Source organism: Alligator mississippiensis, chromosome 7 (assembly GCF_030867095.1).
Source record: "Alligator mississippiensis isolate rAllMis1 chromosome 7, rAllMis1, whole genome shotgun sequence".
In the NCBI taxonomy this organism is placed as follows: Eukaryota; Metazoa; Chordata; order Crocodylia; family Alligatoridae; genus Alligator; species Alligator mississippiensis.
In genome coordinates, this window is record NC_081830.1 from 66,209,431 (window position 1) to 66,225,156 (window position 15,726).

The following is a 15,726-nucleotide window of genomic DNA, read 5'->3' on the forward strand; positions in this document are numbered from 1 at the left end:
GGGTCTGGATATGAACAAGCTTCATTGAGGAGCAAACAGCTCAAAAAAAGAACCACCACAAACAAAAAAACCCAAACCACACGCTCTAAGATGAGGTCCCTCTTCCTCCGTCTCCAACTCTTGAGAGACAGTGCCAACATAGACTGACTGTGCTGAGAGCAAATCTGCTCCTGACATTTAGTAAAATGGACATGTCTGGGCATAACAGTGCTTGAGCTTTTTAAAAGTAGAAGACAGACAAGCATGATAGACATTCCCATCCAGCCTCGACTACTATGTGCGTTAAAAAATGTATCCCTTCCTACAATACGCTCTTCTATTGTACCAGCCATTTGCCAAACCAATATTTAGGGAAGTAAGTGTCCGAGTTATCCACAACGTAATTGGCACACTAGTGGTTCCTAGTTGCCTCATAACTTAAACCCAACTCTAGTGCCACACTTCTGAAGCCTAGAAACAAATCCAGAAAAATACCTGCCAGCCCTCCCCCATGGCACCAATACAGACAGCCAGTAAACAAACTTGATTCTGCATAGAAGAATATTTCAATGGTTCAATATTCCAAGTCTCACATAAAGCAGCAACAGTGGAGATACTTCAAATGAGAGAAAACATTTCTTAGTATTAGCTCTGGCAATAACTCAATAAATACATTCAACAGAAAAGTAATAAAAACAAAACAAAACAGCTTTATACTTTATTTTCTGTAAAAATCTTTACACATGCAGACTAAAACCAGTGTAAGAAAGTATTCACCATTGTTTAAACAAATAACTATACTTAAATATAAGTGTCTGCAATTGGCTTGTATAAAAATAAGTTTTTTTTTTTCTTTTTACAGAAATCTGTTCTCCAGTTTTTATAGACATACAATACACAACTCTAATACATACAATTTATCCTGATCATTGTTTTCCATCAATGTGATACTGCTAAGGTATTATGTGCAAATAAAAACAAAGAAAAACAATAGTTCTTTAAAACAAAAAAGTTCTACATGTTTTAGAAAATTAGACATTGGGCTTTAAATAAATCAAATCCTAATAATTTTTTTTTCCTGAAAAGAGTCCATGTACTGTATTATATACATGTTCAACTAGTTTGGGGGCAGACCCAGCCTCAGCGCCTGTGTCTGCCATGTCCCGAACGACTGCTACTATGGTGCTTGCCTTTATGAGATCTCTCAAAGGAGCGGGATCTTTCACGTCTTTCCCTATGATGTCCACGTTCATGTCTATGCTTCTTAGCAGCATCAGAATGATCCCTGGATTTGCTCTGAGAACGTGAGCGAGACTTTTTCCGTTTGTGACCATGTCTATTTGCACTTTTCAACTCATCCCTGCTGTGCTTGGCTTTTAGGTGTGGAGAAGCATGATTATGATGTCTGCGAGGACTGCCACTGTGACTGCGGGATCTACTTCTTGACCTTGAGCTGTATGTTCCGGAGAGACTCCTCCTATTGTTGTAACTTAGAGAAAAAGTAAAAAGGTAAACATCCTAACTTTCAATATGTTGTGCAAATAAAATATGAAATTTCAAGTCAGTTGTTACAACTAAAGGATTTAGGAAGAAACTCCAGAAAAGAAAACAAATGTCCACTGAGCCCAAGGCAAGAGGCTCCCCCTATCAAATGAGTACTTCAATAATGTTCCCCCAAGTTTTTCAAAACAGAGCTGCTCTTTAGGAATCCTCTCCCTCTCAAGCTCACAATAAGCCTCCACACTGAAATGCAGAACTTAAGCAGCTACTGCTTTTCACATTTTACAAACAATGCTCATGTTTGCATTTCAGCCATTATCACAGGGATTAGACTCAACTTGCAGGGCAGTTCTCATCAACATTTTAGAGCCCTTTTTTTAGTATTTGTTTTTAAGATAAGCAGGAATGACTGCATTGATCAGATACAGATAAATGTTTCCTCTGTAATCACAACAGCTAGAACATGCCTCAACTCCTAAGTGGTGCAAATGAAGTCAGGATTTGCATTTCCAACAGCACATGAGTGCTTTTATTAATACTGCTACTACTGTTGTATGGCTTCACACCACAAGTTGGGGAGCAAGTTGCAGCAGGCATTTCAAATGCCAGAAGTTTGCTGCTATGCAAGACATTTCAATTTCTTAACCGTTTAATGGTTTTTTAGTCAGAGAGAAAGATAAATATATACCTTTATAGACCAAGATGTATTACGAGCATAAGCTTTCGTGAACCATTATTATTGTTTTAAATGAAATGCTAAGAAAATTCTTACAGATCTTGAACCATGACATTTTACGTAAGCACTGGCTTGTTTGAAAATCATAAGACCAAGTTATTCCACCAGTTAAAATCTTAGCATAAAACAATTTATTCCACTTACAATAAGAATTTCTTAAGCCACCAAACTGCATTAATAGCAGTATATTTGTTGAACAACAAAGTTCGTGTGTCAAAACATACCTCAAACTACTGCAAGATCATCCACTAGAAGAAACTGCATTTTGAATAATCCTCTAGAAGAAAACAAGGCATTCAAGAGTTTTATACTTACTGTCTCCTAGGAGTATGTGATCGAGACCGGGACTTTGTTCTTGACCTTGATCTACTAGCACTTCTACTGCTTCTGCTTCGCTTGCTTTCTTTCCTCATGCTTAGAATAAAAATTAAAAAAAAGTTAAGGAAAACCTTGAAAGGTCTGTACTATTTTCATGAAATAAAATGAAAAGACTAACTTGAAAGCAGTTTGGTGTTATTCAATTCACTTAAAAAGTAAAGTGTTGCTTTTGCTTGGATTTTTACCTACCCATTGTAAGGGCTCTTTGAAGCTAGTTGCCTTTCTTCTGGCTCTTTTTTGACAGCTTTGGCATTCAGAGATACTGGAGTCTTCTCTTCCGTTTTCATCTCTCTTGGGGAACCTAACAGATTCAAGGTTAATATGTAGTCTAGTGGTAGGAACTGGCTATCAAGAAGTAATTTTCCTTAATATATTTTATGCAAGCCCTAACCCTTTTATATGAATGCTCACTGGATAAGATACTTAGAAACCGACTACTGCTTCATTCCTTCCTATTTTTAAACCTTTCCTAAAAATAAAGTTTATGTAGAGTGTATAGTTACAAAAGATTTTTTTCAACAGTCTGCAAACAGCTACATTTAAGAGATGCAAGCAAAGTCCTTCTTGAAACACGTGACAGTTTCTAAAAATTTCCTAAACAAAAACAAAGAACTGTATTCCTTTGGCTCAAGCATATATAAAACATCTCATGAAATAAGGCAAAGCCTAAGCACTCTTCACAGCAGAAATACTACCTCTGTCAAACCTACCTACAAGCTTTGGAGCCTTCCTAACCCCACTTCGTTTCTTTAAAATCATGGGAAAAGGTGGGCTTTGTAGCTCATGCCAAAGATAAGAACTGAGCCATGATGAAAGACTGGGTGAAAACTGAAGCAAGCCTTTGTTCGGTCTGGCCCCATGTGCTGAACAGATAGTGCTGAACGTAATTCAAAATCCAAACTAACCTACAGCTGAACTCTGTGAAATGCTCCACCTACAATCAGTCCAAGACACCCAAGCATCCAGGCATGAGAAAAACGATTGGTGTAGTTACAAAGCAGATTTTTTTCCTCTCAGCAAAGGGAATTCCATATGAGAGTTGGTTCACATTAGCCTAGCTGACCTGGAAGACTGGTGTTTAAGATGAGAAGAAATGCTGCTTAGTTTCCCCAATCTACATTTTCTTTCTTTTTTAAAAGAGTCAAGAGGGCTCCAGATGACCATATAACGTAGTTAACAAGCTAACACCTTCCATCTTACCAAATGGGGTAGAATTGCCATCGACTTATTCTGAAGGCCAAAAGATTCTATAGCTTGCTTTTGTTTTTTTAAGATTCAGACCTTTGGATTTTCAACATTCTTTGTAATAACATGGGCAATCAGGCTATTTTGCCAATGCTGTTGCTTCAAAATTATCCATGCTGCAAGGAACGAGTTAGTTACTGACTTATGTTTAAACATAGCCATATTGCACAACAGAACATTAATGCACAAAGCCTAAACAAATTTCTGCATTTGCTGGCTGTTCACACTCACAGGAGTGCTACGTAAATGCACTAAAACAAAGTTTTAAAATTATTATGGAGTGAGATTTTAGGAACAGCTGTTTAGCAAGGCATAACAGGTAGGTAAATTACTTGATTTCTTTTTTCCCCCCGTTTAAATGGACTTGAGTAAGACATGTCACTTAAAATAGAGTTGTCTAACTGGGGCCTGTAGGCTGCATATGGTCCGTAAGGGGTTACACATGAAGCTGCTACAGCCCCTATTAACCCAGCTATGATAGCAGCTGAGCTGTCAGGGCTCCCTCCCTCTCCCAGCTTCTGCTGCATATCCCTGCCCCAGGGAATGGGGTACTGTAGCACAATGCAATGCAGCCCCCACTGCCTAGACACTAAGAGCTGAGGACACTCATGCAGTGTGGCACCACAAGGGAGCTCAAAGGGAATTGAAGGCAAGGTGCCCACATGTGCTAGGGGGAGGGAATGTCCACCCACCCACACACAGCCTGGGGAACCAATGGCTCCTCATGAGTGCTGATCTGACCAAAAAAAAACTGTACCACACAGTCTTGTGGGAAGATTGCCATATGAAAATACAGCTTATTTTAAGCTCTTGCCAATTATTTGAACTCATCATTAAAAAAAACAAAACAAAAACTTTACATTTCCCACATACTTCTATAGTCAAAACACATTACTGAATGATGAATATCATTGATGTACTTCTATTAATGGCAATAACGAAAAACGTATCCCAAAATGGCACACGGAGTACAGACTGGAGTTTTCCTTCAATACTTCTCTACAGTAAGGCTGTCAATAATTAGTTTCCATAAAAATCCAATAACAGAAGTAATAAATGTATAGTATTCGACTATTGAAATCTTAAGTTATAAATATATCTTACTGCTCTATTTTCTCTCTCAATCTATCCAACTGCATTGAAGTCTAAAATCAAGACATTTGTATAGAAGTACAGAAGAGATGACCACCTTGTAGGCTTGGCACATGACTGACAACAACTTACATGGTTTGGAAGCAGGAGAAAAGCCACCCAAAGTTGAAAGTGCTGGAGTCCCATCAGGATTTAACCCCTTTGCTTTTAATTTAGCTTCCTGTAGTGCCATTTTCCTCTTTTCTACTTCTTTATCCAACAATTCATAATTTGGCTGTAAAACAAACAAATGAAAACAAAACAGCCAGTCAGGAATTTGGACCAAGATTATTTCTATTCTGCCTTAGTTCTTATACCACAATCACCATAACAGCACCAAAATGCCAACTACCAATGAAATAATTCCACTAAAATGACCGCTTTTTCCTCTTTGGTCCTCAACCCAAAGTGACTTTACACACCATCATTTTGTTTTGGTTGAGTTACACAGGTCATCACAATGCACTGTATATAAAGCTGCTTTAGTGAAGATGTCTCTCTCACCATTTACTTAGTTCTATAATATTAGTTACCTTTTTCCTAGTGTACAGCTTAAGAGTTGTTAGACATATCTCCTGAATCTCCTCTTCCGTGGTACCAAAGAGCAGAAACCAGTGAGGACGGGTAGGTAGTGGAATCTAAAAAATAAAACCAAGTCTTAATGCATAACAGTTAGAAACATATTCTGACATTTAATATCTTCATTGATCTCATCGTGTAACAATTAGTCATTTGTTAATTAATGCCATGCTAAAGTATTAACAAAAAAATAACCTTTACCTGCAGAGCTCGCGCAGCAAGATAAATACAAGCACATGCTATTGTCTCAGGTTGAAAGCGAACAAAGACATTGGTTCTAAGGCTGTCATTCATGTAATTCCTGGGAGGGGGGAAAAAAAATTACAGTTATAAGCTGGGTCTCACATTTACATAGCACTTTAAAATAAGGCACAAAATTGGAGACTCAATCTACTTTATTATTTTTTCTTTAAGTAAAATATATCCAATACTTTGTTGTTCCAGACTGCAGTAATTCTACAGTTGTCATTTTTAAGAATTAAAATTGTTACTTTACTTGTATAAATGTCAAAATATGGCCTGCTGTCTTTGCTCTGACATGTCAATGCAAGAGCTACCTTTCACTTTAGAATTCTTTCTGAAACTTCTTTCAAAACGTGAGGAATTTTTGCAAGCACCAGAGTTCTGATTAATTAATTAAATATGTTCAGCTGTGCAATGAAGAGTCCAATCGAAGCTTAAAATACAGGGGGGGGGAGGGAGAATCTAGGCAAAGAACAACAAAAAGTTTCTGTCCAGCTATGTCAGTCAAGTGTTTGTTCTCTTTTAAGCACCAAAACCCCTTCATTCAAGAGTGTTTTCCATCTATTAGAAACTCCAATACACTTGCGGCCAGCATTTTCAGGTAGCTAAGGACATTATGGCTAAGATTGAGCAAATGTTCAAGTGTGAATACACTAGATATGCTTTATATTCAGCAATATTTATTTTTATCCAGCAATAAGTAATCCAACTATCATGTAACCTTTTGTGCTGGAAGGGGGGAAAGCTAACCAGTTGCACAATCAATTTCTCAAGCACCAATTTTAAAAGCAGTTTTCCTTCTAGAAAAGCTATTATTGCCAAGCCGTACGTGTTAATAACTACTTTTGAACTGCAGATACAACTCTAAGTATTTAACACCTGAAGTACTACAGAAGTTAACAGCACAACCAATAATCACTAGGTGAGTACTTGCTACAAATAAAATGGTGCCCAATAAATAGATCCAAAATACTAGCATCAGTAAGTGAGCATGCTGCATGCACTTTAATTTCGTAACCCAAATTCAGTCAAAAATAAAAGTTGATGGGATTCTCGTTGGCAGGAAGCAGTATACCCAAAATTTGTCCATGTGTCCTTTAAATACACTATAGTATACAGTAGGTATGCAATAAATACACATTAGAAACATGTTGAATGGTTACTTCTAAAAGTAAATATACAAATCCTTTTGACACCCAGACAGAACTAGAAGATGCTGCCAGATGGATATGGACCACTTCAGTGAATCTCGGATGAGAGCTTGCACTGGATTGGCTGGAGAGAAGGGCAGCCTATCAGGCCATCCCCAGGTCATGAGCTGTGGTTCAGAGGGCAGAGTTCTATGACTTACCATCATGGACTACCCTTTAATTAAAGAGTAGAAAAAAGAACAAAGTTAAATTGAGTTCTCCATTAAAATAAGTTAATCAAACCATGAAAATAGTAGGCAGAAACAAGCACTGCAACATGTTGTATAATGTATATCTGATCTAAAAAACAACTTACAGCTCATTGCTTTGCATATAGGAGGACATCAAGCTCATTTCTGCTACTATTTTCCTGGTTAGGACAAAATGGAAAAGAATAACTTACCAGGCAGTCTGAACGAGGGTTTGATTACGTTCACATTCTAAGACTTGTAAATACATAACAATGATCTAAGGAAGAAGAGAAAAGAAACCCAACTTTAATATACGAGAAATGACAGATAAATGATTTCTAATGCTTTAGCGTGTATTTGTATTCTACTCCCACCCCACCAGAGTATAGGCTGTATGCCCATACTTAATTATTTGAATCAGAGATGTCTGGACAAAACAAAAACCTATTCCACTACTTCCACACTTGATTTTTCAAAGTCACTTCTGTCATTTCACAAGGAAGTGGCTTATTAAAGTTGATCTGCCAGTCACCCAAACATTTTGGTAGCTTGGACATTATCAACTCCAGCAAACTTCAAAATGATGTAGCAGAAAAACCCGAGGCCACTTCCAAACCTGTGTTTCTTGTACCACAGCTCACAATGATGCCATGACAGCAGCACAATATTTACAAGTAGAATAATCTTTGACAACTCACCTTATGTGGATGCTTGACATGAACACAAAATCCCAATTCCTTCAGTACCCTTCTTTCTGCTTTGATTACTTGATTTTTGGTGTTTATGTAGTTCTGATCAAGTATCAGGGGGCTTGGAGTCCTATAGTTTGTAAGAAATAAAATCAAAACTGTTTTGCATATCCAAAATAGTGGCTTCTCTGTTTTCCCTTCCAACCAACTAATGGCAACAGAAACCGGTTTTAAACTCCTGCAAGCAAGTTTAAGCATTAATCTTGTGCTGTCCATGTTTAGATGAGCTAGTTTCATTTCTGCCTGAAATTCCTGTGACTTAGCTGTGATTAAAGACCTACAGCTGAACAATAATCCTTTGCTTCTGTGTGCAAACTGCCTTCTCTAGGATCAGGTACTAATATTTTCAAATGCCAAGTGACTAAAATCTGACTGCATATCCATTAGCTCAAACCATACTTTAAGCACTTGACAGCACTCACTTCTAAGTTTAATTTATGCAGAAAGTTCATGTTTTATTTTACTAAATTTCCCATTGAATGGGAGGAAAATGAAGAGTGCATCAAAAGAAATTTGACAAAAGGTGTTTGCACCTGAAAGCTTGCAAAGAAGAATTTTTCCAACTATTTTAGTTGGTCTCATAAAAGATACCAGATTTACCCAAAGAACCTTGCCTGTCAAAAGAAAACAAGGCTCACAAAAACTTATTAAGAGAGACAGATGTCTTGTACTTTAAAAGAGACCTATATAGAGCAAGAAGGATTTCTTTTCATAATAATAATAAAAAATACTAATTGGTCTAATAAAAGATATCAGATTCACCCAAGGAACCTTGTCTGCCTTAAAAATACTAATGCACCCATGTTCAAAAGTATTATAAAGAAAAATACAACACATTCTGAATCCTGAAGTATTAAGTTATGAACTTCAGGTGCTTGTTTTTCCATTAAGACACTTGCAAATTAAGAACATATATCTATATCTATTTATATCACTTCTAATACAGAGATACTAAAACCCACAATTGTCAAATTCCCAATCCTTTCCAAAATTTCATATATCCTTAATTCCATTTTTAAAAATCCTTCAATAAAACCAATGTACTAACAACGCCCTCCTCTTGCCTGTGTTTTTGCTTGGTTACTCATATGGCTGTAAATATAGTCATTCGTTTTACAAAACTTGTAGGGGCAGGGACTTTCTCCATATCTACAGAATGTCAACCACCTTTTGGAGCTATATATTTGATAACTTAGTAATCAATTAAAATGCAAACTGTTCATCTACCCAAGTAACAGAATAACATACCCGCACTAGTCACAACAAAACCTGTTTTCTACATCACTAGTTTGACTAGAAATGGGCAACACAGAAGAGTTTCAGTTCCAATGCTACAGTAAAACGAACAGCGCAGTTCCTTATTAAACTCTTAGGAAATTGTGGAAGTTCTGAAGTTAGGAGCCGACTACCTTTCTCTTTTAGGTACTCAAATAACGTGAAGCTGTTCACAGTCCAGTTTCCTCCCCTGGGTGGAGTGACCAAACAAACTACAAGGCCAACTTAGTATTTAGATGCTCTGAATTACAAATACCATTACAGTTCAAAAGTCATCATTAAGGGAAATTCTTACTTATGATTTTTATCATTATTTACAAATGCTTGTATCTTTTGAAATCTGAAAAGCTGTCTCAACATATTAGATTGTATCTGGCCACCCATAACTAAGTCTGAGTTTACAGACTATGTTAGGCCAGGCGGAAGAGGGAAAAACCCACTAATTATTTAAAAAAAAACAAAACTAAAGCTGAACTGGACACATCAGTCCATACAATGATGTTTAAAATACACATGTATTTATATGTATGCAATATAAATATAACAAACTCCAAGGTGTCTAGAAATTAACTCATAAAAAACTTTAAGACAAAAGGGGAGCATGAATGGTTATATGCTCATTAGCTTTTCTGCTCCTCACCCACAGAACCGGAAGCTATGCAGTTATTTGCCACTATGCAGTTATTAACTATGCAAATAATGCTTTTCTGTCATGTTTTAGAAACTATACAACTTATTCTAAATGTTACGAATGTTACAATCCTGTTGAAGTGTATTCCTTCACATTTTGGAGTCCGCAAAAGAATGAACCTTTCTTCTTAAAAGAACAACAAAAATAACTAACAGCCCTTTGATTAAGCAGATATTCAAGATGGAATGGAACTTTAAACATAATGGCTTGGGGTAGCCCTACTGCCACTTGGTCAGTCTACAGTTAAGAGTGCTGAAGTTTGACTTGCACTGAAATCTATTCAGAGAATGTTAAGATAATATTCAAGTTAAAAATCCTATTTTAGAATTTGTACAGATCTAATGGAATAAGAATATTAACAAAGCCAGTACATTTCCAAAGCAAAAATAATTTTGGTGTTGGGTCAGCTTCTCATTATCTTGTTACTATGCCATGTTGTAAGAAGAGGAAAAAATAATCTCCCTAAAAGCAGTTTAGTCCACAGAAGTTGGGACTTCTCCCAGAAGTACACGTGGACTAGAAGTTAGGCCTGCTCTAAAGGTTTATTACTAACGTCCCCCGGTAGTATTTTTTACATCCACCTACGCAAAGGAAGCCTACCTTTCTTATCTGTTTGTTATATATAAAACCAACATTATAGAAACCTTCTGTTATATTTTCAGACAGTAGCATAAGATTAGAGGTTTGTGGTTACTTCCGTATCTTTAAATACTGCTTTGATATCTAGGTGTTATGCGCTCCTAGATCTTACTCCAGAGGTACTCGATCAGCATCAAAGTGATAGGGGAGGGAAGATCAGACCAACAGAGAATGTTTGTTTTACTCAATTGCCGAGATAAGAAATTATGCTCATCTGAGACACCAATTTTATAGTGCCACTACAGAAAGAACTTTTCCCTTGTAGCTATAAACAGATATAAAAAAACCCCAAAAAACTTATGGGCTGCAATGTGGAATATTTTATCTACAAGGCAGTAAAACTGTGCTTCTGTATAAGGGGCCATCATTACATGTGGCTTGTAGATATGCAAATTTCAAAGTATTAAAACTAATGGAAAGGACCTTTAGAAGCTTATACCATGACAATCAAAATGGTAGATTTTAAGTTTAGGGGTTAAAAATGCTACAGAGGGCTATAAACTCCTTAGTTTGGTAGCCAATGGAAAGAGAAACAGCTTGCTATTGTTTTCAGCTCTCCCCCATACCCAAAATGTGATGTCCTAAAGGCTTTCAGATTGCTTACCACATGGGGCCACCACTTTTTTTTGTGGGTTTCAAACGGGAGAAAAGAAATTAGTGATGCCAGAATTAGAGACATCTATTCTAACCATACAGACCTCCAACCCAATGCAGCCAAACGAGCTTTCACATTTTCTTCTTGAATACTGTTCTTCACGTGTAACAGTTTAACTGTATCAATGGTGTAGGTTAAGTTTCACTAAAAACATTAAAAAGTGTAAGCCTCGTGGCATTATCAGGTCAAGCTAACATTTGATGTAGCCAGTAACACTCAATAGATCATTAAGACGTGGAAGATATTTTTGGCAAATGCATTTAATAAACTGAAAGGAATAATGAAAAGCTATGTACTCCTAATTGGAACCCTCACTTCTCTGGAACACAACACATTAGAACATCTTTTGTTTCCACTAAAAATGATGATGAAGTGTATAGAAGAGGAAAAAGAAAACAAATCTATACTTATTTTACATTGTACAAAAATATTTCAGACTACAGACACTGCCTAACGCCTGCATCTTGCTAAAACTAAAAGTGCCTGAATTATGTCACCCTACTCAGTGCAATGTAAGGAAGAGTTCTGCCTAATAGTCTAAATGATTAAAACGAACTTCAAGAGTGTTTTTTATGAATGTCAAAGTTATTTCAATACAGGTTACTTTAAAGTAAAGTCTGACTCGTGACAATTTTGTGACATTACTTCATTGATATAGTCAAACTACAGTAAGTTGATTAAAAACATTGCTCTGGTTTATGAAGCACATGTTGCTTTTAAGAGAAGTCATATTTGGCTGATGTTCAGTAGGGACTGTCAGCACACAGTACACTTAAGGATATAAAACAACCAAAATAAGAGATCCAAAGGATACAATTCCTACCTACTTTTAACTTATGTCCCACATGCTAAATAATGCAAGCATATTTTCAAATACTCACTTACCCCCAACCTTGTTCAACATACCAGTATTCTTAAAAAGCAAGATTGTGAACATGATGGTTCATTTATGAAAGATTTTTTGTGTAATGTTCTATTCTGCATGGTCTTGGGGAAACGTTACCTCACACACCTGCATCCATTATCTAGAAAGCAACTCTGGAATTCTAGATTGAGTCCCATTCATACTAGCACTTGTGTACAAGTGATGTAACCTAGGCACAAAAGCAGGTTTACAGTGTCAGGTCTTTCTATCCTTGAACAGGCTCTCTTGGGGAAGCTTCAATTAAGAGGCAGGAGTTGGAACTAGAAACCAAACATGTCGAAATAGAGACAAAAAAAGCAATCCTGTTGTTTCTCACTCTTGACCTAGATGTTATGACTTGCAAAAAATATGAAACTAAAGGCAATGTGAGAATTAAGTGCAACCTGTTTTAATAAATCCTGTGTCTGTGTAAAAAAAAAAAAGACTACAACTACAACCTAAATGTTAGTGTCAAATGTTCTAAAAACCTGGACAGCAAAGAAAAAGGCTTAGAACAAGATACAGGAGTTCTTCCAAATGGTTCACCAGCGGCCAACCTGTTAGTCCCCCGATTCCAGTGACCTATTCTCAGAGCACTGGCTTCTCCTTGGGGATTTTCGATACTTCACTCACTGTTGCCATGACGACAGCTTCATCTCTATGTACCACTCCACATCACCCAGGGTTTGGTAAATGTAGCTGGTCGCTGTATAGTCGGTTGCAAGGGAAAAAAGAGTTGAAGTTAATAACATGTACAGCTTATGTAATAAGCTTGTAAAAAGTACAGAAAAATGTTTATCCTGCTTGGGTTAAAAAAAAAAAAAAAAAGCAAGTCTGAATTTCAGACTTAAGGTTTTTAAAGAACAGTTTTGTGTAGATTCACTTCTCAGAATCTAAAAGACGATACCCATTTCTCCAGAAGTGGGATAACAAATGGGTCAATAAGAGAACAAGATCCTCTTTAGACATGATGCGCGCTTGACACCATGTGGCATGCAGTGACATTCTCATCTGGAACAATCTATCTTCCAAGTGTCACATTGATACCTAAGTTTCCATTTCTTTGATCCTTTAGCAGCTTACAGAAGCAACTAATTTGCATTCTCACCATAAAGACATTATTATATGATCAATTAACTTTCATTGTTAAGCCTGAGATATTAAGGAGAACTAAAACTAATTTTAGCAGTCAAGCAGAATCTTCTATGGTAATTATGGTAAGAACATACCACCATATAACAACGTACTAGCTCAATAAACTTTGCAGAATCCTCCCAGTACAAGATTGTTCTAAAAGCTAGGTTCCATTCAAATAAGAAAAAAGAACAGTAGTCAATTTTCCTTTTAGTAAAACTGACTTGAAGAGGTAAGCGTGTGGCAGAGAAAAGTTTAAATTCAAGGCACAACTGTAGCCAGATTAAGTACTTAAATAAGTGCACCAATAAATGTAACTACTTTCCCTCAATTATTTCAATCTATTTCAAAAAGGTAAGTTTTGGAATCTCTCTCGCTCTTTGAATCCCCCCTTTACCTTGTAAGACAAGACAAAGAAAAATTCTCTTTTACAGCTAGACAGAACTTCTCAGACAAAAATTCTGATGTTTAATTAAACTATTCAAAACCAGCACTGCAAGAAAGTTTGCAACACGGCTTAAAAGCCAAATTTTAAGAAAAAGTGTTGCCTTAATCAGTTTATTAAGAGAATATCTTCTCTTCAAAAACACATTCCTTGCTCTTTTAATATCATGTTAACTGGTCTTATACACAGGAACACACATGGCTTTACAAGAAAAGCCAAAAAAAAATAAGCACTCAGCTAAAAACAGACTTAAACCTAAAACAAGCAGCATCACCCAGAACGCAAACATCATCACGTGACTACATTCCAACTTCTCTAACTTACGTAATGGCACTACACCATAAAAATACCAGTCTCCCTTCCAGTAATTAAAGGTACACTCAGCCTCCAGCCAATTAGGTACTTGACAGCAAAGATATACATTTTCAAGCTGCGTGTGCTACAGGCCAAATTACACCACCTAGTTACACACTATGATATTTTTTTGATGGGCTTGTAGTTTATCAGGCTTCAGTCTTTTAAGACCTGATATACGGTCTACTGCAGCCACATGGGGATTAAGTGCTTTAACAAGACCCTAATTCAAGAGTGACACCAGACCTGCATGAAGGATTCAGCAGGCAAGAAGAGAACGTACAACCCAGCCGGGTAACCACTACTCACATCCAGGATTTCTTTTAAGACTTACAGACCCCCAATTAGCCACAGACAGACTCTTACACTACACCCAACACTCAGGGCTCCTCCTGCAAGTATCCAGCATGTAGCTACAAGGTTTGCCTAGGCTGCTCCTGGCCGATCCCTGCAATGGCACAAATGGAAGCCAGCTTTGGGAACGTCACTGCCTACGGTCACTCCCTTCTCCGCTTCTGCGCCTCGCCTGGCAGGCTTGAAAACCTCCGCGGCTGCGGGGGAGGGGGGGGCGCACAGGAGACAGAGCGGACCTTACCTCTTGGCTCTGAGCTGGCGCAGGTAGTGGAAGACGTTGATCACATCACGGATGCGGCGCGGCGCCTCCTCGATCTTGGACGCCAGGTTGATGCAGGCCATGGCTACAATCTGCAAAGAAGCCCATTTCCGTGAGAGGCGCGGGGCCATGGGCAGAGACACCGCCCCCCCGCCCGGCCCAACCGCCCAGCTGCTTACCTCAAAGCTATGCTTGACGAAGGACTTGGAGTAGAAGAAGCGGTGGAACAGCACCTGCCCCGTCGCCATCGCCACCTGCCAACACAAGCCCCGGGGGGAGCGGGGCCGGGTCAGCCGCGGGCGGCGGGCGCGCACCCCTCCCCCCCGCCCGCAACCGCCGCCGCCATTTTGTGTCAGGCACCGGCCCGCCCGCTCCCCTCCCCCCACCCGCCGCCCGCCACAATGGCCGCCCCGGCCCAGGCCCAGGCGCCACCGACCTGCGGCAGGCGGAGCAGGATGCCGGCCGCCTGGATGAGCTCGCAGCCCAGGATGCGCAGGTCTGTCTCGCACTGCAGGTCCAGCCCGTCCTGCATGGAGGGCGTGGGCGACAGGCGCTCCTCGGGGATCAGCGAGTGGTCGATGGTGAGCGACACCTCCGAGTACAGCCGGTCGCCGATGAGGATGCCCGGGGCGGGAGCCGGCGGCGGGGCCGGGGCGAGGGCCGGGGCTGCGGGCGCGGCGGCAGCGGCGGCCGGAGGCGGCAGGGCGGCGGCGGAGGCCATGGTCGGTAGGCGCAGACGCGGGCACGATCCTCACGCGCGGCGGCCACGCAGGGAATGACCCGGCCCGGCAGGGCCCGTGACGCAGCACTCCGCGGCGCCTCCGCGCGGGGCGCGCTGGGAAAAAAGAGTCCCCCTCCCCCTGCCCTTCTGGCCTCGCGGCCTGGCTCTGCGCATGCGCATGTGGCCCCACCCGGGTGACGCAGGCGGCGCGCACAGCCCCCCCCTCTGTGCTGACTCTAGTGCTTGTGCTCGCTGCGCTGCTGGGCCGGGCTGGCTGCGCGGCCGCAGCTGCGGGCTCTGAGCCGGCTTCCCCGGGGTGGGGTGGGGCGGGGAGGATTGAATGTTCGGAGGTGCACAGGATTTCCACCCACAAT

The 15,726-nt window shown here is 39.7% G+C and overlaps 1 protein-coding gene across 2 annotated transcripts; it reads right to left on the minus strand.

Annotated features, from left to right (window-relative positions):
- Window positions 1-684: 684 nt before the first annotated feature.
- Window positions 685-15,504, minus strand: CCNL1 (cyclin L1). Of its 2 annotated transcripts, XM_006258731.4 has the most exons (11): window positions 15,068-15,464; window positions 14,811-14,885; window positions 14,614-14,723; window positions 7,871-7,991; window positions 7,385-7,449; window positions 5,750-5,849; window positions 5,503-5,607; window positions 5,063-5,204; window positions 2,783-2,894; window positions 2,531-2,629; window positions 685-1,468 (listed from the first exon to the last, which is right to left on the minus strand). In XM_006258731.4, exons 1-11 carry the CDS (start codon window positions 15,350-15,352, stop codon window positions 1,120-1,122), a joined length of 1,563 nt encoding a protein of 520 aa, XP_006258793.4. In that variant the 5' UTR covers window positions 15,353-15,464; the 3' UTR covers window positions 685-1,119. The 2 variants fall into 2 exon arrangements, with proteins under 2 accessions (XP_006258793.4, XP_059587048.1); XM_059731065.1 differs by lacking the exons at window positions 685-1,468; window positions 2,531-2,629; window positions 2,783-2,894; window positions 5,063-5,204; window positions 5,503-5,607 and having other exon boundaries at window positions 5,757-7,156; window positions 15,068-15,504.
- Between the last annotated feature and the right edge of the window lie 222 nt (window positions 15,505-15,726).